Here is a 24,678-nt window from a genome sequence, read left to right as displayed (position 1 = left end):
CCGTCTGCAATCCCGGCACCTCGGGAGGCCGAGGCTGGCAGATCACTCGCGGTTAGGAGCTGGAGACCAGCCCGGCCGACACATCGAAACCCCGTCTCCACCAAAAAAATACGAAAACCAGTCAGGCATGGCGGCGCGCGCCTGCAATCGCAGGCACTCGGCAGGCTGAGGCAGGAGAATCAGGCAGGGAGGTTGCAGTGAGCTGAGATGGCAGCAGTACCATCCAGCTTCGGCTCGGCATCAGAGGGAGACCGTGGAAAGAGGGGAGAGGGGAGAGGGGAAAGGGGAGAGGGAGAGGGAGGAGGTTGGACTTCTAAGGCATTTGGATTGAGATACTAAGAGAGGAAGCTAGAGGAGAACTCAGGGACAGAGAAAAAGTTGGATGTGGCCACTGATTTTTCAAATAAAATCATTCACAAATAAATAATAAACTTCTGTCAGACTATGTATTCTGAGTTTTGGCTTGGAAAAGAGGACTACGGTATCTTTAAGGACTTCTCTTCTTTGGGTGCAGGGTCTGGTTTTGGTAAAGTTGTAAAAGGTTGTCTTTGGTCTTATTTTCAACCCTCTTAGCTGTACCTCTTCACCAGGTAAACATTTTTCCTACCTGGAATTTTCCCAGTGACTCACAGAGTCCATCTTATATTCCATTGCTAAAGACCTTGTTTTCAACTGGTTGCAATTAAAGAAGCATAATGTATTATATCTCTTGAGAATGGCTGGGGGAGAATGGGGTGACTTTTTTAAGCTTCAAAAGCCATGAAGAGTCAAGCAATGCAGGCACTAGGGGTAATGTTTTTACAATGGGCTGAAGGTGGCAGGGTGCATTCTGATACCTCTCCAATTCACTCTATGAAGGCAGCTACCCACTGGACAGGCCTTTGTTACAAAGATTTCCTCCAGGACACAACAGCATTTTGATGGGACTAAGTATTAAAGCAGGCATATATTAGGAGGGTGGATAGCCTGTACAAAAATTGTAAAAGTCAGATAGACCAGGGTCCAAATCCTAGCTATATCTTTTACTTGACAACCTCAGGAAAGGCTGTAGTGTTCTCTGGGTCTCAGTTTTCTCATGCATATAAAATGAGGATAAAAATATCTACCAAGGACTGTAAAGAATAAATACGTGAACTAGCAGAGTGACTGGCATATGGTGAGTGATAAGAGATAGTTATAATTCACATGGATTAATAAATTTGAGAGAACCAAGATTAAGAGAATAAAAAGAGAAAATATTGGAGGGTGGAGGTAGCTCAGAGTATTCTAATTACCTGCATTGTTAAATCTCAAAACTTAAGAGCTAATGCAAATGACTTGGAGAAATAGTGTACCAATGTTCATCCACTTGAAGTCTTTCTGCTATGTGGCATATAGAAAGGGTGCCCACGTATTCTTATATGCTTGCAACAGCTCCCATTTGCGCAATTATATAAGGCAACGCAGTCCTATTTTATGCCTGTTGTCATATTGTAATTATGAATAATGATCTCTTTGAAAGTATTGAGATTTGAACAATGAATTTCACAGTCACCTACACATAGAGAATGTCTTTTTAGGCTCAGTGTGGTGGTTCATGCCCATAATCCCAGCACTGTGGGAGGGTGAGGCGGGCAGATTTCTTGAGGTCAGGAATTTGAGACCAGTCAGGCCAACATGGTGAAGCTCCATCTCTACTAAAAATACAAAAAGTTAGCTGGGTGTGTGGCGCATGTGGGAGGCTGAGGCAGGAGAATTGCTTGAACCCGGGAGGCGGAGGTTGCAGTGAGCCAAGATCATGCTGTTGCACTTCAGCCTGGGTGACAGAGTGAGACTCTGTCTCAAAAAAAAAAAAAAAAAGGAAGTCTTTTTATTTTAATGGAACATTTTACTATTTACTAGTAGCTGCTGGTTTTTTTTTCTTAAATCTTAAAATTCTAGCTGTCCAGATCCCTGATATCCCCAAAGCCAGTAAATTCAATTTTGAAAATACCTGCTTCAAAATGCTTTCCATCACATACTTTTGTAGGGACACCTCCAGTTCAGGATCAGGCTTCAGCGTGCATGCAAGCCTCAGGAGGTCTAAGAAGGCAGAAGGAGGGTGCAGGCTCAGAGAGGGAAGTTTGGCTCTGCAGTGCTAGCGAGAGGAGGCTCCCAGTCCCTATTCTCTTGGGCAGTGGGCCTTCCTGTCCTTACAGTTGTCAGGAGACTCTGGGACACCTAGGGGCTGAAAGGGCCAGGGGAAATCCAAAGAGGAACTCTTAGAGGTTACAGGTTTCCCAAAATTCAGTCACATGTAGCTCAAAACCTTGTTCAAACTGACATGACACTTTGAGACTTAGGGAGATTTTCACTTCTGAACTTGGTTTAGAACTATAGCCACAGGAGATGGGAACAAACAAATGAGGGAATGACAAGAGAGGAGCATGGTGACAGAATGAAGGGGATGGTAGAGTTGAAAGGGCAGCAGGAATAACATTAAGAAGACTGGTTTCTGATCTCAGGCTTGATACCGCTTCACTGTGTGACCCTGGAGAAGTCACTTTGCTGCCCTGGTTGCCTCCTATTTCCTCACCTGGGAAAAGAGTAGTTGAGCTTCATGATCTCTATGGTTCCCTTCACTATAAAGATTGATAGTTTTATGCTCTAGGATAGACTGATAAGAGATGGTAGGAATGAGTTTGAGGGAGTCAAAAAATAAGGGAGACAAATGGCAAAGGGTTTTCAGCAGGGAAGAAAATGATAATGTGAAAAAAAATGTGTGTGTGTGTGTGTGTGTGTGTGTGTTTAATTTGGCTGGTCCTGATTTGTAGCCTTTATAATAAAACCATAACTGTAAGTGTAGCACTTTGCTGAGTTCTGTGAGTCATTTCAGTGAATTACTGAACCTGAGGGCATTAAGGAGATCCCCAGATTTGTAGGTAGTTGGTCAGAAGTGCCGGTGGTCTGGGGATCCCAGAGCCTGCAGCTAGTGTCTGAAGTTTGTAGAGGATTCAACCAATGAAATCCTGCACTAACTCCAGGTGGTTATAACATCAGAGTTGCACTGCAGGCCGAGCATGGTGGCTCACACCTGTAATCCCAGCACTTTGGGAGGCCAAGGCAGGTGGATCATGAGGTCAAGAGATGGAGACCATCCTGGCCAACATGGGAAACCCCGTCTCTACTAAAAATACAAAAATTAGCTGGGTGTGGTGGCACGCATCTGTATTCCCAGCTACTCAGGAGGCTGAGGCAGGAGAATCGCTTGAACCCGGGAGGCAGAGGTTGCAGTGAGCCCATATCGCGCCAGTGCACTCCAACCTGGTGACAGAGCGAGACTCCATCTCAAAAAAAAAAAAAAAAAAAAAAAAGGAATTGCATTGCAGTATTATGGTGCTCAAAGTAAGGCCTGAAGAAACCTTTATAGAAGGTACCATTAAGACCCAGGAGATGGCATTAGTAAAGCTCAAGGAGTGGGTAATGTCATGAGGCTTTCTCCTTCATCTCTGGAGCTTCTGAGGTTCTTGGCCTTTCCTGATCAATGTTTGTACAGTCTCCCCACTCCCCACCCCACTGCCTATTGTGGCTTTGTAAAAGTACAGTCTTCTATTTGTAACATCTAAAATACTCCAGACCTGTACATAAGTGATGAGAAAGAATGATTCAAAGATGTTTCTGATGTTTCTCACTTGGATGGAGTTTCCAGGGAAGGGTAAGTAGCTAAAGTTCAGATACGTTAATATTAGATGCCTATTTGACATCCAGTGGAAGTCACCCACAGGTAGGGTATTTTGGTTGTTTTTTATGAATTCAGGACAAAAATCTGTCCTAGAATTCAGGACAAAAGACTGAAGTGAATTCTGGCAGTTAGGTCTGAGACTCGGGTGATATAAGCAACTTGCAGGACCTTGAGAGTGAGTGTCTGCTTAAGTTTTGTGATACAGTCTTCTCACTTGCCTCATCTTACTCATATGGAAGTTAAGCACGAATAAATGGTTCACTAAGAAGTGAGTAGAGAAGACTACAAGGTCAAAGACAGATACCTGAAGTCACCAACATTTAAGACATGGGAAGGAAACTAAGCAAAGAGGACTGAAAACAGGTGATTTGAGAGGTTAAGGCAAAACTAGAAAAGAATAATACTTTTGAACCCAAGGAAAAAGGAGAAGGTAGTGTCCAAGAAAAGAGCATAAGCTATGGTCAACCATCTAGGATGAGGCCTGAGAAGAGGTCACCTGGTCTGGCAAATTAATGGTCCTTAGTGGCCTTGACATAAACAGTCTCAGTAGACAGCAGGGGACTAGCGTAGAAGCTAGGTGTCAGCGGTGCAAGACTGAAGAGCAGGTGAGCACAGACATCAAGGTGCTTGCAATCAATATTTATTGGATGAATAAATAAATAAGGGGACATGAGAGCAGGTATAAATACATTTACAGATTACTTTTCCTAGAAGTTTATTGGTGAAGGTTAGGAGGGGAAAGCAGCACGGAAAGAAGCTTTACTTTTTCTTTTATCCTAGGGGATACTTATTAATGTTTGATGGATGAGGGAAAGGAGTCAGTGCCTAGGGAGAGGTGGATGGTGTGGGGAGTGTCATACTTAGAATTGCTGTCCCGGAGAATGGGAAGTAGGTCCCTTTTGTGTGCTGGTAAGGACCAGGAGCTGTGTTGAGTAGCCCACCCACCAGTAATGAAGCTGTTGGCATTGATATAAGACCCTACTGACCACTGGTAGGGGCAAAGGCATTTTTCCATGGTGGGTACTTACTTTTGTGCTCACCAGAAGGATAATAATGCATGAAGGTCATACACTTTGTGAAAAATTCATCAAAATTAAAATTAGGGGGTGGTTTTAAGAAGTTAACCTAAATAAAAGCAAATGAGAAGTTTTCAGTTATTCTGAGAACTGTTTAATCCTTTGAAGTGTAATTTCTTAGCAGAAAGTCAGAGAGTATGCTTTTGACTGAACAGTGATTGGCACACTTAAACACCAAAACTCTTTGATTTGTAAAATTGAAATTTTAAACTGAAAATCTAAAAAATATTTCCAATTACAGTGTTCACTCACATCTCAATGTTTGGTATATGTACAGAGAGGGTCATTCCAAGGGGGATTAATCTTATACTTTTCTGCCCTTAGAACTTTTTCCTGCTTTTTTTCCTTCATAACATTTTAATTCAAATAAAACCTGGTTAAACTGCACACCATTTCTTCCTTATAAGTGTTAAAGGACGGGGGCTGATGGCCAAAAAGAAATTAGGAGCATCACCAGTCATAAGACATCAAGATCATGAGACACATGTGATGACACACTGAGGATGGCACGACCTCATTTTTGTGGTATTCTTGGTTAAAAAAAAAAAAAAGCATCAACTTGGTCCAATAAAGCGAAAACATCAGGCCTGTAATCCCAGCACTTTGGGAGGCTGAGGTGGGCAGATTGCTTGAGCTCAGGAGTTCGAGACCAGCCTGGGTAACAATGGTGAAATCCTGTCTCTACCAAAAATACAAAAAAAAAAAAAAAAAAAAAAAAAAATTAGCCAGGCGTAGTGGCACATGTCTGTGGTCCCAGTTACTCAGGAGGCTGTGGTGGGAGAATCGCTTGAGACTGGGAGTTAGAGGTTGAAGTGAGCTGAGATCATGCCACTGCACTCCCCACTGGGTGACAGAGTAAGATTCCATCTCAAAAAAAAAAATATATATATATATATATAGAGAGAGAGAGAGAGAGAGAGAGAGAGAGAGAGAAAACATCAGGCAAAACTAAACAGAGATATGTTTGACAAAATAACTGACAACTCTCAAGTGTCAAGGTCATAAAAGACAAGGAAAGACTGAAGTGCTGTTACAGACTGCAGGAGACTACTCAAAAATATCAACAAAATGCAATGTGAGATCATGCATACAGTCCTGGAACATTCCACTAAGTGGACCACAGTGGGAAAACTGATGACATTCAAATAAGGTCTTTAACTAGTGCATAGTATTGTACCAATGTTAATTTCCTGGTTTTGACTATTGCAGTCTTGTTATGAAAGATGTTAACATTAGGGGAAGGTAGGTGAGGGATATATGGAAACTCTGTATTATTTTTTCAACTTTTCTGTAAGTCTAACATGAATTCAAAGTTAAAACAATTTTTAAAGGTATCAAGAATGTTTGAAGAGAGGCTGGGCGTGGTGGCTTACACCTATAATCTCAGCACTTTGGGAGGCTGAGGCGGGTGGATCACGAAGTCAGGAGTTCAAGACCAGCCTGGCCAAGATGGTGAAACCCCGTCTCTACTAAAAATACAAAAAATTAGCTGGGCGTGGTAGCGGGCACCTGTAATTCCAGCGACTCGGAAGGTTGAGGCAGGGAATTGCTTGAACCCGGGAGGCGGAGGTTGCAGTGAGCCAAGATCACGCCATTGCACTCTAGCCTGGGCAACAGAGCGAGACTCCGTTTTTTTTTTTTTTTAAAAGAATGATTGAAGAGCATGGGAATGGGCTATTGCTATAAGCCAGCTAGGCCATGCAGGCTGGATATGTCTTGCTGGAAGAGTGAGGAGTGGGTGGTGGTGGTGAGGGTTGTAGGCTGATGCATGAGTGTGGGAGTGCCTCCTATCTTGACCAGCATCTGCACGGATTCTCTGTCTTTTCTTTCTTTCTGCCGCGTAGTCCCATTCCTTTGGCTCATCTAGCAGCACACCTTTCTTCCACTTTCATACCCTCAAAGCACAGCTTTTTTAATTGTCCATATCCCAGGGACAGTTCTGCTTATAGTCAATCTGCAACTTAACCACAATGTTTTCTACTAGGCAGAGCCACAGGAAGAGAAGTCTCTCTTCTATCACTGAACTTCGCCACACTTGCTCAACTCCAACCTTTACCCTCAGTGATCCCTCATCCTGGGTTAGGAGGGTGTTGGGTAAAGAAAGTGAGGGTCAATGACAGCCTTTAAAACTATTCCCCTCTGCTCCTGGATGAACCGGCAGACCCTTCTGGTTCCTTAAGCAAGGTCGCTAGCCCCTCAAAAGGCCTCAATCCCCAAATTCCATATCCTCAGTTACCCATAAAGAAGCCTAATCATTTCCTCCTCAAGCTCACCAGCCTGGGCTCCTCCCAGAGGAGCTGCCCTGGACTAAAGCCTCTGTAGCCTAACCCAGACTGACCCCCTCCCAATCTCCAGCCCAGGAGCTTTATGAAACCAGCGTGCCCAGTGACTCTTCTGGCAGGGGGCCTCTGTTACAGGCTGGCAGAACTTTCTGTAAGTAGCAGCATCACACCCACCTTAACTGCTCTCTGATCTGGAACACTCTCAATTTCAATCATGCTCCGGTCACAGAGCTGCCAGCAGTTTGGTGACAGAATAACATCATTCATCTGAGCCATGTTCTGTGCAAGGCGCACATCGTCCACTGCCTGACCAATCACCAGAAAGTGGCTGTGTGTTTCATCTCCAAAGACCAACATGCTGATGTGGCCAGCAGCCAGTCCTGGCAAGAAGGCAAGAAATAGGTTTGCACAAGAAGTTCTGGATTATTTCCCAGCAGCACAGGTTTTTGGAAAAACCATAATCTTGGTGGGACTATACTATCTCAGAGCAAAATCTCACTTCTAAAACTTTACATAGGAATTATGGCATATCTCTTTTGGGCTCGGGCCTTCCAAAGCTCCCCTTCTTCCAAAGCTAGAAAGTTCTACCACTAAATTTTGCCTGTCTGTAACATTATCTCACTACATGGTCCTACCAGTCCCCAAAGTTATTTTTACCTTTTCTTCAATTATGTATACTTAAGGGCAACAGGGAATACCTTTAATAATTCTTATTTTGGGAGAATTTGCATTTTAGCAGAGATTGAAGCTGTAACTAAAAATAATCCCTTAGGGTTGAATTTTAGACAACAAAGGGTGGGGGAAAGGAAGTATGCATTTGACAGTTACACATCCCATCCCAACAACCGTTTCTCTCATTGTTTTTAAGTTGGTGAATGAAAGTTTTGGAACCTAAGTGACAGAAGAAGATATTGTATAATATGACATGTACACAATATGTATAAATGAACTGTAAGTGACACACATTTCTTTCAAATGACTGTAATACAATCAACGTTTATTTTTTATCTTCGCTCTCTGCTATACTGATTTGTCAGGGCTGATTCCCCCCTGATTCTACATACAGTTTGTTTTCTATCTGAAACACACTGATGTTTGGACTTACTCTAAAAAAAGGTGCTGGGACCCACCTCACTAACAGCCAATCAGCATGCAAGAGGGGGCTGGGTTCCCATCATTCTCAAGAAGGATAACACATCAGACTCCTTGGGTACTAACTTAGAAAAAATATTCAGTATTACAATAACTTTGATTTTTTTTTCAACAAAATATTTAACTTATTTGGGCTTTTTTTTTTGAGATGGAGTTTCACGCTTGTTGCCCAGGCTGGAGTGCAATGGCGCCATCTCGGCTCACTGCAACCTCCGCCTCCTGGGTTCAAGCAATTCTCCTGCCTCAGCCTCCCAAGTAGCTGAGATTACAGGCACCCGCCATCACGCCTGGCTAATTTTTGTATTTTAGTAGAGACGGGGTTTCACCATGTTGGTCAGGCTGGTCTCAAACTCCTGACCTCAGGTGATCCACCCACCTTGGCCTCCCAAAGTGCTGGGATTACAGGTGTGAGCCACTGCACCTGGCCTTATTTGGAAATTTTTAACAACATCAAAAGCGGGCATAGGTTAAAGAAGGCTAAGAAACAGTTAATTGTATAACTGCTGATGATCCTATCAGGTATGACATGTGAGAATTCTAAGTTTTGCAAAGTTTAGTTAGGAGGAAGCTAACACCAACAGCACCAACCATAACTCTGTTACTCATTACTTATACCTCTCAGAATCTCATTTTTCATCTATGAAATGGATACAATGATGCCTGTATCTCAGGACTGTCATTTAGTGTGCGTAATGTTTGCACATGCATAGTGTGTAATGTCTGCAATGTAATAAGGAAATATGTGTGACTATTACTATATTATATGTATAACTTTAAGAAGCCTTGTGTAAAGCTGGAGCTGTGTTGCAGGCTGACCTGTTAAGTTTTCCTACACCTCATTCTTATGAGGTAGTGGGTGACCAGTCTCATGTCGTTGCTGAAACTATGTAATGGCAAGCTAGTCTATTTTGTTTTATACTGCACAACCTTGACAAGCAGCAAGATGGAATAATAATAACAGCAGTAGCAGTCATAAAGACTATTTTATTGGGTGGTTCCTATGCATTAACTACCATACCAACTAATTTACTTTTTGTAATAGCTTATTAGGTAGATACTATGATTAACCCAAATTCTCTCAACTGGTATGTGAGGAAGCCAAAATTCACATTCTGATTGTCCTGATGCCAAAGTTCAGGGCATCATGGGGCTGAGCCACCATGTTCTACTACTTCTCTTTGGGAGAGAGAGATGCCCCAGGAGTCAAGACCCTATCCCAGCTGCCGTAGGATTTATTCCTTCTCAAATGCTTACCTATCTTGACTCGGATGTCTAGGCCTTCTTCCCACTCCTGGGTCTCAAACAATCCATGGATCTCCAGGCTACATTTAATTACCACTGTGATAATGTTTTTCAGCTGCTTTCGCTCCACCCTCCACAGGGCTAGCAGTGCATCACCTTCAGAGAGAGACATGCGGCGGGCTTTTGACCTGCCCTGGGGATCAATCTATTTTGTATGAGATCTGTATAGAAACTTAGTCATCAAGCATTCCTCAGCCTATCTCCTGGCCACTCCCTTCTCTAGGATGCCTCCTTTGTCCCCAACACAGAAGCACAGGCACCTCAGCACTCCTTTCTTACCCCTCCTATCTTAGTAAGCCCCCATACCTGCAAATTTCAGGATGTCTCCTCCAAAAATCAACACTTCTGAGAAAAAAAAAAAAACAAATTAAATCAAACCCTGATTCCTTAAAGGTAGTAAAAAAAAAAATCATTCTTTCTTAGTGGAATAGAAACTAGATCAAAAGAACAGTGATTCAGAGAATAGGCTTATACTAAAGATCTCATCCCAGACAAGCCACTTAACCCATTTGAGTCTGTTTCCTCAAGTGGAGAATGAGTATGTGGAACCAGTTTACATCTATGCTCCATTTCTGTGAATGGGGAAAGACAGGAGAAAGGCAGCTAGGGTTTCTGATGAGGTCTGAAGACAGCTGCCCTCCTCCCACGATAATGGAATGCTTTTAATTAATTTATTGATCAATATATGTTATAGGCTGGGGCTTGTGTAAGCATGGGTGGGGGGATGAATGACAGGACTCCACAAAAACTAGGAGTCAGGGAATGGGAAAATCACAACCATAGTCACTTGCATTTTTGGTTATTACCAACTTTGTATTTTGTTTATTTAGACGGTATGGCATAAATGGCCATTCTCTCTTTTAGTTACGCATCATCATGGATTGGTTAAGCACCTGTTGTGCCAAGTCAGATGCAGAAAGGAATCAACCATAGTTCCTGCTTTTATGAAGCATTAAATTTTATCTAGTGGGTAACATCAAGATATTACTAAGGAACTCAGAGTCTGATAAAACACTAGGCCAGGAGTTCACCATAACAGAGTAAACCGTTGTCTTCATGAATAGTTTGAATTAACAATGCAAACAAGATGGCAGGCAGAGGTTGACAAGGGGACTAAAGTTTTCAGTTCACTCTAAGTGCTTCAGCATCCATCATTAGGAGACAAATTATTGAGAAGCTAATTATAAATCATTTATCTACTCATACAACAATCTCTTAATGACTGTCTTTGGGTTTTATAGATGCTGGCTTTTAAAAATACTTGGATAGGCCAGGCGTGGTGGCTTACGCCTATAATCCCAACACTTTGGGAGGCTGAGGTGGGAGGATCACCTGAGGTCAGGAGTTAGAGACCAGCCTGGCCAACATGGTAAAACCCTATCTCTACTGAAAAAAATACAAAATTGCTGGGCATGGTGGCGCACGCCTGTAACCCCAGCTACGTGTGTGGCTGAGGCAGGAGAATCGCTTGAACCTGGGAGGCAGAGGCTGCAGTGAGCTGAGATCGTGCCACTGCACTCCAGCCTGGGAGACAGAGTGAGACTCTGACTCCAAAAAAAAAAAATTAATAAATAAAAATAGCCGGGCACCCTGGCTCTCACCTGTAATCCCAGCACTTTGGGGGGCTGAGGCAGGTGGATCACTTGAGGTCAGGAGTTTGAGACCAGCCTGGCCAACATGGTGAGACCCCATCTCTACTAAAAATACAACAATTAGACAGGTGTGGGGGCGGGCGCCTGTAATCCTAGCTACTGGGGAGGCTGAGACATGAGAATTGCTTGAACCCAGGAGGCGAAGGTTGCAGTGAGCCAAGATTGTGCCACTGCACTCCAGCCTGGGCGACAGAGCAAGACTCTGTCTCTAAATAAATAAATAAAAATAAATATAAATACTTGGATATATAATATAACTAAAAGTATTACTACTACAGTTCTTTTAAAAGCAGTCTATAATTCAGCCCTCTAACACAAAACATCCCTTCCCTCAAATAGTCTGTATTAGTGAGGTTTGATTATATTTATTTCTTCAGTTATACTATATCATATTTCAAAAAAGACTGGTTTTATACACATTTCATGGGGAAGAGAAGGAGTGCTAAGCAATTGTACTCTATCAGGTTATAATTGACAACTACGGAAAAAACAATGAATTGAAATATTCTCAAGCCAGAAACCTATGGGAACACTTACTCTCCACTATTGCACTTATGTGGTAGTTGAGGATCTCCACCAACTGCTCAGCCCCTCTGTCCATGTACATGGCACTGCTGAACTTCTCAGTCATTGCAGTAAAACCTGGAATAAATGTGCAGCTGGTTTCCTTGGCTGCTTGGGGGAATCAAACAGAGCCAGAAGAGGACTACCCTGGAAGGCAGTGGGCCTCAGCTTTTTTTTTTTTTTTTTTTTTTGAGACAGAGTCTTGCTCTGTAGCCCAGGCTGGAGGGCAATGGTGTGATCTCAGCTCACTGCAACCTCCGCCTCCCGGGTTCAAGCAATTCTCCTGCCTCAGCCTCCCGAGCAGCTGGGACTATAGGCGAGCGCCACCATGCCAGGCTCATTTTTGTATTTTTAGTACAGATGGGGTTTCACCATGTTAGCCAGGATGGTCTCGAACTCCTGACCTTGTGATCTGCCCTCCTCGGCCTCCAAAAGTGTTGGGATTGCAGGCATGAGCCACCGTGCCCGGCGGCCTCAGCTTTTAAAAACAGGCAGAGTTTCTTCTTAAGGATCTTTGTGGCTGGTCAAGTGTCAGACATGCAGCCTCCTCTAGCTATTATTTTAGGGGTCAGGAAAAGGCTCCAGATATTTCTTTCTTCCAAATTCTCAACTGTACAGTGATAACTGCAACTTCTTTAACTGGGAATAAAATTTTCATTCCGTGGCAACAAAAACACACACATTTCAAACACTTCTGAAGAGGTGGCAAGTTTATTAGTAAGATGTAAACATCATCTAGGGAGATCATTTCCTGAGGTCAATTTTGACTGGGATGTGTATGGGGCTTGGGGCTGGAGAGGATGAGTCAGTGAAGTTGGGGCAGAGATACTGGAGCAAAGAATGGGACTTGAGCATGTTAAAGATATGCCTATGACTGGCAGTCCTGAGTAAGGGAGGATGAGAGAGAGCCAGGGCCACAAGCTATTTCCTCCCTCTTGTGTTCTCAGTGGAGCACATCTGCTGTGACAGCCCAAGGGCTCCAGAATGGCCTCCCTACTCTGCAATCAAGCTCTGCATGTGAATTCCCACGCGAGCCTGTTGCTCATCCACATTAAACAAACATCCCTTTTGCACTTGCCTGAAATATCAACAAACATCAGGACTCCGTCAAAATAATCTATAAAGGGTCGCTCTGGGGAGAAATGTCCATAGACAATGAGGTCTGGTAAATGAGCTGCTATTCTGACTATGGGCCAGTCCTGGAATTCTTCTTTTGGAGTGTTCATGTTCAAGACAAATGTTCAGGATTTTATGGTGACAGGAAGCAGTCTCCAAATAGGTCTTCTAAAAAGAAAATTGAAATAGAGGAAATCTGATATATTCATTTGCTCATTTTCCTATTGCTCTTTCTCCATTTGTTTTGTTCTAACCTGCGGCCTGCTTATAGTGGTGAAAATGCCAGAGTTGTTGAGCCACACTTCAAAAGGGCCAATTTCTATACAGAGGAAGAACCCTCCCACCCTGAACAGCTGTTGCATAAGTGAGCTCCATTACAAAGAGGCTGGGGTGAAAGAGGGTAGCTGAACGGCTCAACTCATTTGCAGGAAGGGGTAGGCCCTCGCAGGGCAAGTCCAGTTGTAGTGGGCTGTTAAGCTCTATTCACTCAGGCCAGACTTCTTTTTCTTCTGTCCTCATGTTTCCTTTTACCCTCTCTCTACCTTGGTCTTTTACTTTTTTCTCTCTTTAAAAAAAAAAAAAAGTGTAGATGTGATTCGTGTGTGAGTGTATTTATATGTAAGTGAGTATTAGAGTTTTGTATATAGGCAAGAGATTAAGACTATAAAGGTATAATGTTAAATAAATGGAAGAAAAGAGTTCAGAAATGTGTGTGTGTGTGTGTGTATGTGTGTGTGTGTGTGTGTGTGTGTGTGTGTGGCAGCTGGAAAGATGGAAGACCTTAAGCTGTAAATGGAAGGAAATGCTGAAATTTCAATTTGTTGCCTAGTTAGTTCTGAGAAAACTAGGATTTCCTAAGGCCTTCCTGTAGCTGCTGGGGCAGATTAAATGCTCATGCCTAAATGTTGTAAAAATCATGCTCTACCAGCCTGAACAGTAAAAGCAAACACCCTTTACTTTTTCAGAGCAATCCAAGTTACTGGAATAGGTTATACAGAAAATATAAGAGGATTTGTTTTTTTAAGAAAAGGAACTGTTATTTTTGGTTTAATTCTGACCAGCAGAGAGGAACTTGTTAGTAGGTCATATTGGGATATATTAGAGTATTAGAGGAAAAAATTGAGACAGTCGCTTATATCCCTTAGATTTAAGGGGAAGTATTTAAAAAATAACTCAGGGAAAAATATTTGTACATTTAACAGACAAACTTTAAAATGTATATAGTATACATTTAAAAATGTATTTAGTATTCTAAAAAATGAGTGCTAAATGTTACATATTGGATAACCTTTAAAAGGAAAAGTCCTGGCAAACTCAAGTGTTAAGAAGTGAACAAAAGAAAGAAACATATAACTAAGGTTTAAAAAAAAAAGGGTAGCATTAAAAATGCAGCAAAAGACCACAGCATGTGCCAGGAACAGTCAATAGATAAAATTAAATCAAATAAATAACTTCAGATAGTAAATTTGGTGCTATATGAACTTTTAAGAAGGGTGTGAGATGCTAGGTGCAGTGGTTTGTGCCTATAATCCCAGCACTTTGGAAGGCCTACACAGGAGTATTGCTTGAGCCCGAGTTCGAGACCAGCTTGGGCAACATAGTGAAATCCCATCTCTCCAAAAAAAAAAAAAAAAAAATTGCTGGCTGTGGTGGCATGCACCTGTAGTCCCAGCTATTCAGGAGGCTGAGGTGGGAGGATGGCTTCAGCCCAGGAGGTCAAGGCTGCAAGGAGCTGAGATCGTGTCACTGCACTCTATCCTAGGTGACAGAGTGAGACTCCATCTCTAAAATAATAATAATGATAATAAAAAGAAAGGTACAAGAAAATTGAATGTCCAGAATGAAAGACTTACAAAAAATGCTAAAGTTAAGAAAACCTAGAGGGATTTTTAAAGGCTTTGTTGAAAACAAGGTAATTAATAAAAGAGGAATAAGGACGAAGCTTAAGTATGGTGTACCATACAACTTTTCTTTTGTTTCTACCTTCTCCACCATGGAGGATTGAAAAGTATAACAAGCATTGCTAAGAAAGAATTGAAATTCAAGATAAGTAGTGCTAAAGCACACAGTCATTTTAAATAAATTCTAGCTAGTCCCAGACAACATATATCTACAGATACTGAAAGAACTGACAGGTGTAATGTCAGTAATCTCAAAAAACCATGGAGAACAAGAGATGGGCTGGAATACCATAGATGGGCACGTTCTCTTTTGAATTTCAAAAGATGAGGCTACACATGGATCCCAGAAAACACAGACCAGTAAACATAATGTATTTGTTGAGATAATACAGGTTATGTTTCATTATCAAATAACTTTGAAATCTCAATGGCTTGAAATAACAAAGGCTTATTTCTTGTTCATTTCTTGCTCATACTACATGTCCCTTGTGGGTTGTATGGGGTTCTCCTCTGTTTTTGCCTTCACTTTGGGACCCAAACTGGAATATTCTGGTTGTCAAGGTAGTGGGAAAGAGGATGTAGTGGAGTATACTCATTCTACTCCCAGAAGTGATGTATTTCACTTTTACTCATGACATTGACCAAAGCAAATTACATGACCATGCCTAGTTTCAAGTAGACAGGGAAGTGCACTCCTACCATGTGCACAATAGGAAAGAGAGTTGGAATATTTGGGAGCAGCCTCAATGGTTATTTAGATTAGCAAGAGGTGATTAAAAGGAGTCAAATGGATTCAGAGCCAAGAGCAAGCCAACATTATTTCCTATTTTGGAAGAGTTATTAAACTTTTAAATCAAGAGACTGCTATAGACAATGTATATATTGACTTTAAGGCATTTGGCCAAATTTCTCATATCCTTGTGAGTAAAATATACAAAATTATAGGAATAAAGAAAATATAATTGGCTGGTTAGCAATCACACCTAATGGAAATTGATTAGTATTCTGGTGTCAACTCAGAGGTAAGCCTCCATGGGCACGATAGAAGACTTTGATAAAGATATAATTGGAAGTACGGCCATTATGGAAAATAATATGCAGGTTCCTAAAAAATTAAAAATAGAACTACCATATGATCTAACAATCCCACATCTGGGTATATACCCAAAGGAATTGAAATGAGTATCCCTGCACTCCCATGTTTATTTCAGCACTATTCACAATAGCCAAGATATGGAACCAACCTAAGTGTTCATCAACATATGAATGGATAAAGAAAACATTGGATAATGTATACAATGGAGTACTATTCAGCCGTAAAACAGAAGGAAATTCTTTCTTGTATGATAGTGTGGATGAACCTGGAGGGCCTTATGTTAAGTGAAATAAGCCGGCCACAGAAAGACAAAAATATTGAATGATCTCACTTATATATGGAATCTAAAAAAGTCAAAATCATAGAAGCAGAGTAGAATGGTGGTGCCTGAGGCTGGGGTTGGGTGGGGGGAATGAGATGTTGGTGGCTGAAGGATACAAAGTTTCAATTAGACCCAATGAAAAAGTCCTGGAGATCTAACCTAGAGCAAGGTGAATACAGTTAATAAAGTATTATATACTTCAAAATGGCTAAGAGAGTAGATCTTAACTGTTCTCACCACACAAAAATGTTAAGTATGTGAGATGATACGTTAATTACCTTGATTTAATTATTTCATAATGTATACATATATTAAAACATCACATTGTACACCATAAATATGTACACTTTTTGTCATTTTTGCATTAATAAAGCTGAGGGAAAATAAAATTTGAAAATATAGTGAGAGAACTAATGCACTGATGACAGAGCTAGGATTTTAATATATCTTAATCAACCAAAATAATGAAATTTCAAAAGAATAAGTGCGAAGTGCTGTGTTTAGAGTTTTTAACAAAATAAAATGCATAAGCACGAGGAGCTAAAAAACTAGATTTACTGCAAATTAATGCTATCTTTTAAAAAACTTTTATTGAAGCATAACATACATGTAGGAAAATGTACAAATCATAAGTGTATAGCTTGAATTACTCTAAGGTGAGCAAATCCGTGTAATACCCATTCATAGCAAGAAGGAAAACATTACCAGCTTTCCAGAAGTTTTTCTCATGCCACCTTCAAGTCACTACCCTTCTCTTTTCCCTGAAGGTAACCTTTCTTATTTCTAACAACATAGATCACCTTTGCCAGTTTTCAAACTTTATATAAATGAAATCATACTACATATTTTGTGTTTGTGATATTCATCCATGTTGTTGTATATCAATAATTGTTCATTTTCAATGCTATATAGTATTCCATCACCTGATGGAATATACCACAAAACATTTATCCACTATACTATTGACCTGTGGGTTGTTCCCACTTTTAGACCATTATGAATAATGGTGCTAAGAACATTCTTATTCATGTGTTTTGGTGAAAAGATGTATGCATTTCTCTTGGGTATATACACAGGAGTGGAATTGCTGGGTCATAGGGTATACACATGTTAAACTTTAGTACAGGCTTGTCCAAGCTATGGCCTGTGGGCCACATGCGGTCCAGGATGGCTTTGAATGCAGCCCAACACAAATTTGTAAACTTTCTTAAAACATTATGAGATTTTTTTGTGATTTTTTTTTCTTAGCTCATCAGCTATCATTATTGTTAGTATTATTTTATGTGTGGCCCAAGATGATTCTTCCTCTTCCAATTGTGCCCCAGGGAAGCCGAAAGATTGGATACCCCTGCTTGAGTAGATCTTGCTAAACAGCTTTCCAAAGTGATGGTACCAACTTACACTCCCTCAGGCAAGGTATGACAGTTCAGTTGCTACGTATCTCAGCCAACACTTATTTTGTCAGTCTTTTCAACTTATAGTCATCTTGCTAGGTAAGTGGTGGTGAGGAGACAGGCCATTTCTCTTACTGTCTCCTGTCTCTGAAGAGAAGGAGGAAGTAAAAGCTGAAAAACACGGGAATGAAGTCAGTGGCAAGACCAGCCGGCGCCACTGATGACCAGGTCTGAGGTTAAAAGATTAACCCCCCATTCTAACCACATGTGCTATCTACAGATCTCAATCTATTATGACCCTTTCACGTGGAACCCCTCACAGCTGTAAGCCCTTAAAAGGGCCAGGAACTGTTTCTTTGGGGACCTCAGTTCTTGAGATGCAAGTCGGCCAATGCTCCCAGCCGAATAAAGCCTCTTCCTTCTTTAACCCGGGTGTCTAAGGGGTTTTGTCTGTGGCTCGTCCTGCTACAATGGTATCTGTGGTTTTGTGTTTCCTTGTTGGTACTAAGGAGATTAAGCACCTTTTCATATGTTAATTAGCTATTTGGATGCAATGCAATTTTAAGATACATAAAAGTGTTCAAATCTAATCCAGAGGACTGAAGTTCATTGACCTCTTTAAAATTCATTGACTCTGGAATGTGAGGAATGATGGGAGAGACTGGAAATAAGTCAGAAAATTATGACATTTTGGTTAAAATGGTAGTTGTCTTCAAATATTTGGGCTGAACTGTGAAAGTTGTGGGGTAAGTGGTGGACGTGGGCTAAGTGGGGGACATGGGTGTGTATGCAAGGTGTAATGTGGGACCCTGCAATCAAAGAACAACTTCCCTACCTTCTCCTTGAGGTAGAAATTTGGTTTGGGTTAGCAAGATTAAAGTTCATGGGAAGTATGCAGTGGGAAAGGAAAGTTGGTGTGTTTTTCTTCAGTGGAGGGAGCTAGTTATCAAAGAATAAGTGACTGTAAACAGTATGTTCTGTAGGCATGGGTGCTCTGAAGTGGCTTCCACAGATGTGCTGAGTAGCCAGAGAACTAAGATAGGACTGAGCAGAACTGAGCAGGGCGTAGCTCTATTCTTCCCTCTCCTGCCCCCAGTTCACTGGCTCAACTTTGATTTCTTTAGCTACCAAACTTGTAAGATTGAAAGACTGAGCTAATGAAAACAGAGGATGCTCAGTTAAATTTGAATTTTAAATAAACAATTTTTTAGTATAAATATATTCCAAACATTGCATTCTTTCTAGCAGCCCTACTATCAGCCCCTTCAATCTTGGCAATACCACACTCTCCTCACATGCATAGTATAGACTGTTTTGCTAAAGTTGTTAACACTGGATGGAAAGTGGGTTAGGTTTATTCTTTGTTGCTCAGGATCAACTAGGATCAATGACTGGCAATCACCGAAGGACAAATATAAACAATGTAAGAATGAATGTTCAAACTGGGCAGTTTTAGGAAGTGTTGAATAGCTATCTACCTGTGAGGGTAGAGGTATAAAAAGTAAAGTAGAGGTTCCTCTTCAAAGACTTTCCTCCCCGTCTAATTAGGAATAAATAGTAACTTCTCTTAAAAGCAAAATTTATTCAAAGACCTGTGCTAACATTCTTAAATATCTGCTAGCCATAATAAAGAAATCAATGTACTTTATGTTCTTGGCTCCCACAATGTAGCCTAAATATTTGCCCTGGCATGCTTATACTGGTCCAAGCAAGCATTAGGTCATAGCCTGTTCCTCTTCCTTATTTAAAAGTATTTTTACTTTTCTCAGCATTCCACAAGTTACTTCCTCCTTCTTTTGTTCTCCTCTACCTTTGCCTCTTTTAAAAGGTTCAAGTTGCTAGCCGATCGGGACAAATACAGAATGTGAGGTCCCGTTCCGGCCAATGGGCAGTAGGGTGAATGTGTCAGGTTATAAATGACCCCGTCTCCTTTGTTTAGTGTACTCTCGTGGCAAAACTGCTGGCGAGTATACCCTCTCTGCAGGAAGTAAAAATGCCCTTACTAAATAAATTTATGTTCAAGTGCTATTTCTTTATGGCATTGGAGAACAAGCGTTTCAAACAGAGGTGATTTTAGTCAGTGTAGAGATGAATTAGATGATTGTTAAGATTCTATTGTTTTAATTAAGGTGATGTGAATGAACTTGGACAGATTTTTCTGTTTATGATGACCAAACAAGGAAAGTACATGCATTTTGAGATTAAGATGGCATATGTAGATGTGAAACTAAAAGAAGAAAATGATAGGTTTAAAAGGCAGGGAGATCTAAAATGAATATCTGGGAGTTTCTTATGAACACCCATAAAAGACAATAGAAATTTTCTATTTTTGAAGATATAGTTTTCTGCTTTAAGTTCTGCAACATCACAAAATGATTAGTGATAGCTGTATTTACCTTTCTACAGGCACATACCACATTGTAATTATAATTTATTATGACCTTTTTATGTGAAGCATTCTATTGTAGGAGTTATTAAGAAATTATTTTAGGCAGATAGAGAGGAAAAGGGGTCCTTGGGAAATTTTCATTTTTTAAAGCATCTCCAGAAAATTTCTTGTAAAGCCTTGGCACTTAGAGCCAGGCCGGCAACCTTTGATAAGCAAATGAAGGCCATTAGAAACAGGGCCCACCCAACATGGCCATTCCGGAGACCTTCTTTCCCTTGCCCCACATGTTCCTGGCAACATGGCCACCTCCACATACTCCCATGTGTGTAGAACATCATGGCACCCTGCATTTGCATATTAAAAGGCTAGGGTGTGAGGGCTAGCTTTTTCAAGGGCTTTGTGAATGACATGCCTGGTCAAACCAATCCCCTGAACCCTATGCAAATCAGACACTGCCTCCTCCAGCCTCTGTAATATATACCTAGCTGACGTCCACCCCACTGGGGGTTCCCTCTCTCGGCTTTGGAGCCCCCCTCCCTCTGTCTCTGTATGGGGGAGCTTCTTCCCTCTTTCCTCTTCCTTCTTGCCTATTAAACTCTCCGATCCTTAAAATCACTCCACATGTGTCTGTGTTGTTTTATCTAAACCGGGATGAGGACTAAGAACCTTGGTGTTCCTCCACTCATCGGAGCCGTATCAATTCTACATAGGTTGCCTCATTTAATCATCCAAACAGCGCTATGAAGTAGACCTGATTTCTATAGATATGAAAACTGAAGCACAGAGGTATTAACTTGCTCTGGGTTATAAAGCTGGAATATCCAGGTCTGTGGGACTTGAAAGTCCCTGTTGTTTCTACTATATCATGCTATATCCCATTTGTATACGCTTTATAGCACTTTGGGGATGTATATGACCTAGACAAAAGATGTAGGTTTAATTTAAGAGCACTTTCAATGCATGTTGATGGTACCCTTATCAACTGTTCAGCCAATTCTATCACATCAAGAATAGAGCATGAACAGCATGGGTACTGACAAAGCACAGAAGCACCTTGGAATGAGAAATGAGGATACCTGAGTCAAAAGGCAAGCAGGCGAATGAGGCCCGAAAGATAAACCAAGAAGGATTCCTGAATGCGGAGTGTGAGTAAAGAAAACTCAGTAGTACCCAAAAATGAAAAGAGAAATTAGGGTTCGATTATATTCATCAGTTTCTCTAAATCTCTCCTCTAGAATTTCCTAATAGATTTTATATTCAACTTTTCACCTACATGTAAAGTCAGGTTTCACAACAGTCCAAAGAGGGAGATACTCTGAACTTAAAGGCACAGTGTTACCTGTCATGAAAGCTTGCTTGCCTACTCTAGCCATGGTAATTTTTCTTCTGAGCTATTGTGGCTCTTAATGTCTACACTTAAGTGGCTTACTTCCCATACAAATATCCTTGATTATCTTTTGAATTGCTTCTATTTTGTCTTCATCTGAATTGTAAGCTCCCTGTTTGGAACCATCTTCTACATATCTTTGTTTACTCGACAGCACCTTGCCAGAGCCCCCTTCAAGAGGTAGGCACTTGGTAGTTGTTGACTGATAAAAAGGAGGATATCACGTGAGAAACTGCAGAAAAGAGGCAAATAAAGAAAGTAAGCTAGAAAGACAGAGCATCCAGGCTGAGAAGGTGAGGCAATATTTAAGCCTTCAAGCTTCTAAGCTCATGTAAGGGACTGACACAGAGGTATACACAAACTTGAACCCTGACTTCTAGCCCCAGGCTTCCCACTCCTCTGCACTGCAATAGCTGTCTTCTTTCCTGACGGTCGCCCTCATCTTCAGCTCTACAATCAATCTTTCTGCTGAGACTCTTACTTCCACATACCTCCACTTCATCCAGGGCTGAGGAAAAGCCAGACCTCAGTTAGGGACTAGGTCTTTTAAGACTGCAGAAGACAGGAGAGGAGGCCGGGTGACATTATTCTGAAGACAGCTGAAGCGCCATGTCTGTCTATAGCTGACCCATAAAATGACAGTTTTGTCTAAAAGCCGTTTTCCAGGCCACACCCTCATCAGTAGCTCATTGTTCCGTGGGCACCGACCATGTTTCTGATTGGGTGGCACTGCCGTCCCCTCCCCCACCAACCTGAGTGGCCTACTACTGTACAAGGAAGGACTGGCTGTTTCAGGTTCTCTTATCCGCACATTTGAGGCAAGGGTCAGGGGAGACTGACATGACCCCAGAGTAGTTTACACAATTCTTCCCTTGGCCATGTGGAGGATGGTTGAAATTAGGCAATAGTTGGTAGGTGATCATCAGAAGTATCTCCAGAGCAAGCAAACACCTAATTTTAGTCAATAGTGGTTACAGCTTGTACCAGGACTATGAAATTTACCAGTTATAATAAATTCAGTACTTACCTTCAGATATATTTGTGAGGTAAATTTTTGTTTGAAGAATTATATACCTGCCCTTTCTGACTGGTCAAGTGCACGCTTTTAATCAAATTTATCCCAAAGATAACTTGAAATCCAATGGGCACTGGATTTGAGTTTGCTTTATCTGATGTGACACTGGAAAAATGTATTTTAAGAGGCTGGTGTGTTTTCTAACAGCTTAAATCATGTGTTGATTTTCTAAATGTTCTTATGTATATCATCACAACCACAATTATCATTTAGGGGCACAGCTTTTAAAATTGGAATTTAAAAAGTCTTATTTAAAAAGCTGTACATGTTCTCATATAAAGCCCCGCTCTATAATTGTTTACTGTGTACTTCCAAATGTTGTAAAACACAGTTGTCTTAGGGAGGAAAACAAGAGGGTCATTTAATTATGTTCGTTGAGTGAATTTTCTGGTGTGAGTTGTGGAAACCAGTCTTATAATTAGAATCATACCTCATTTAATTAAACAATCCCCTTAGGGAGAGCTATTCTTAATAAATGCCAGTGTTTTCTATTTCTGCTTCATTATATAAACAGGCTCCAGTAGAGACCTTTGTTTTACAGAAAGGAACCTTAGCTTTGAGGTCCATCCTCATTAACATTCAACCTTTCGCTATGATTTTATAAGTTAAAAAAGAAAATATTTACTATGAGGAAACAGCAGCACTGACGTACCTGATCAAAGTTTCCTTAAAAGAGATGCCATACCACAAAAAAAGACTAAAGAATTTATCTCTTATTGAGCATTCTCCACCCCACCTACTACTCCTCTACCCCAAGCAGCTTCTTTTCTGCTATAAAGTTATTAGTTCAGAAACCGTGCAAATAGGTTAGCACAGTATATCCTTTTTGTAGTAAAATTAAAACTTCCTTTAAAGTACTTAAAGAAAAGTACTTTCTGGGTCTACCTTCAATTAATAAGATTACCATTTTCTGAACTTTCTTCTTGTTGCCCAGGCTGGAGTGCAATGGCGTGATCTCAGCTCACTGCAACCTCCACCTCCCTGGTTCAAGTGATTCTCCTGTCTCAGCCTCCCAAGTAGCTCGGATTACAGGCATGCGCCACCATACCCAGCTAATTTTTTTGTATTTAGTAGAGATGCGGTTTCACCATGTTAGTCAGTCTTGTCGCGAACTCCTGACCTCAGGTGATCCACCTGCCTCGGCCTCTCAAAGTGCTGGGATTTCAGGCATGCACCACCGCGCCCGGCCCGTTTCCTGAACTTTCCATATCTTCAATATTTACTGTGGACCAGGCACTGTGTTAAAACCTTATCTCAATCTTTAGAACAATCCTATGAAGTCAGTACTATGATTATCCTCATTTTGCTCTTGAAAATATTAAAGGTCAGAGACAGAGGTTAACAAAGTCTCACAGTTAATGTGTGGCAGAGTTGAATGGAAACTCAGGGCTGTCAGACTTGGCATTGAGAAAGAAAACTTATATAGTGAAGCTATCAATAAAGACCTGTCAAAAAGTTGTGATAAAGAATTCAACTCAACTATACTAATCAATTGATTTGCACCACTGTGGAAATTATTTTTACGGAGTTCAGTAACTGCATTGATAGTAAGGACTTCTAATATATTCTTACTAAGTCTTTGAGAATAGTTGTGAAACTTATAACTAGGCTATGTGTTCCAAGTGGCAATGAGAGTTTTTGACAGGATACATATTGTTACTTTTTGAGATGGAGTTTTGCTCTTGTCGCCCAGGCTGGAGTGCAAAGGCGCGATCTCAGCTCACTGCAACCTCCGCCTCCTGGGTTGAAGTGATTCTCCTGCCTCAGCCTCTGGAGTAGCTGGGATTACAGGCGTGCGCCACCACACCCAGCTAATTTTTGTATTATTAGTAGAGACGGGGTTTTACCATGTTGGCCAGGCTGGTCTCGAACTCCTGACCTCAGGTGATTCACCTGCCTTGGCCTCCCAAAGTGCTCGGATTACAGGCGTGAGCCACCACACCTGGCCAAGATTTAATTTTTAAGATTAAAAAATTGGATAGATTAAGAGTTTTGGGGCAGAAAAGAAGCATGTGATGGTTGTTTGTCAATGAAACTTCTGAGAAACAAGAAAGGAGGACTGCCTATGATTGTATCTAAATGCTACAACAAATTTGACTGACAAGAGGGGCTTAGGAGACCCCACACAGCAGAGGTTTTAATGAAAAGGAAGTGAAACACCAAGTTCACATATAAATTTTTAATAAACTTTTTTGTGTCTATGTCATATTTCATAATGTTTTTCCTAAATGCTTAACCTAGGAAACACATACATGTGTGCACACCCATGC

The 24,678-nt window shown here is 41.1% G+C and overlaps 1 protein-coding gene across 10 annotated transcripts in view; it reads right to left on the bottom strand.

The window, feature by feature from the left end:
• ADCY10 (adenylate cyclase 10) overlaps positions 1 to 22,013 on the bottom strand; it is a 106,961-nt gene extending 84,948 nt beyond the window's left edge. Inside the window, exons 1-8 of one of the 10 annotated variants that reach the window (XM_003308592.7) lie at positions 21,825 to 22,004; positions 12,807 to 13,012; positions 11,702 to 11,806; positions 9,819 to 9,857; positions 9,465 to 9,608; positions 7,233 to 7,438; positions 4,729 to 4,825; positions 1,973 to 2,061 (exon numbers count right to left, since the gene is read on the bottom strand). In XM_003308592.7, coding sequence (XP_003308640.2) covers positions 1,973 to 2,061; positions 4,729 to 4,825; positions 7,233 to 7,438; positions 9,465 to 9,608; positions 9,819 to 9,857; positions 11,702 to 11,806; positions 12,807 to 12,954 — 828 coding nt within the window. In that variant the 5' untranslated portion in view covers positions 12,955 to 13,012; positions 21,825 to 22,004. Of the gene's footprint in view, positions 1 to 1,972; positions 2,062 to 4,728; positions 4,826 to 7,232; positions 7,439 to 9,464; positions 9,646 to 9,818; positions 9,858 to 11,701; positions 11,807 to 12,806; positions 13,013 to 21,824 lie in introns of all 10 variants that reach the window. The other 9 variants (XM_016931814.4, XM_016931788.4, XM_063811589.1 and 6 more) reach the window with 9 other exon arrangements.
• Positions 22,014 to 24,678: the final 2,665 nt, after the last annotated feature.

The sequence above is a fragment of the Pan troglodytes genome, chromosome 1 (assembly GCF_028858775.2).
Source record: "Pan troglodytes isolate AG18354 chromosome 1, NHGRI_mPanTro3-v2.0_pri, whole genome shotgun sequence".
Taxonomy (NCBI): Eukaryota; Metazoa; Chordata; class Mammalia; order Primates; family Hominidae; genus Pan; species Pan troglodytes.
The sequence above is the reverse complement of the archived record's forward strand: the minus strand, read 5'-3'. Positions and strand labels throughout refer to the sequence as shown.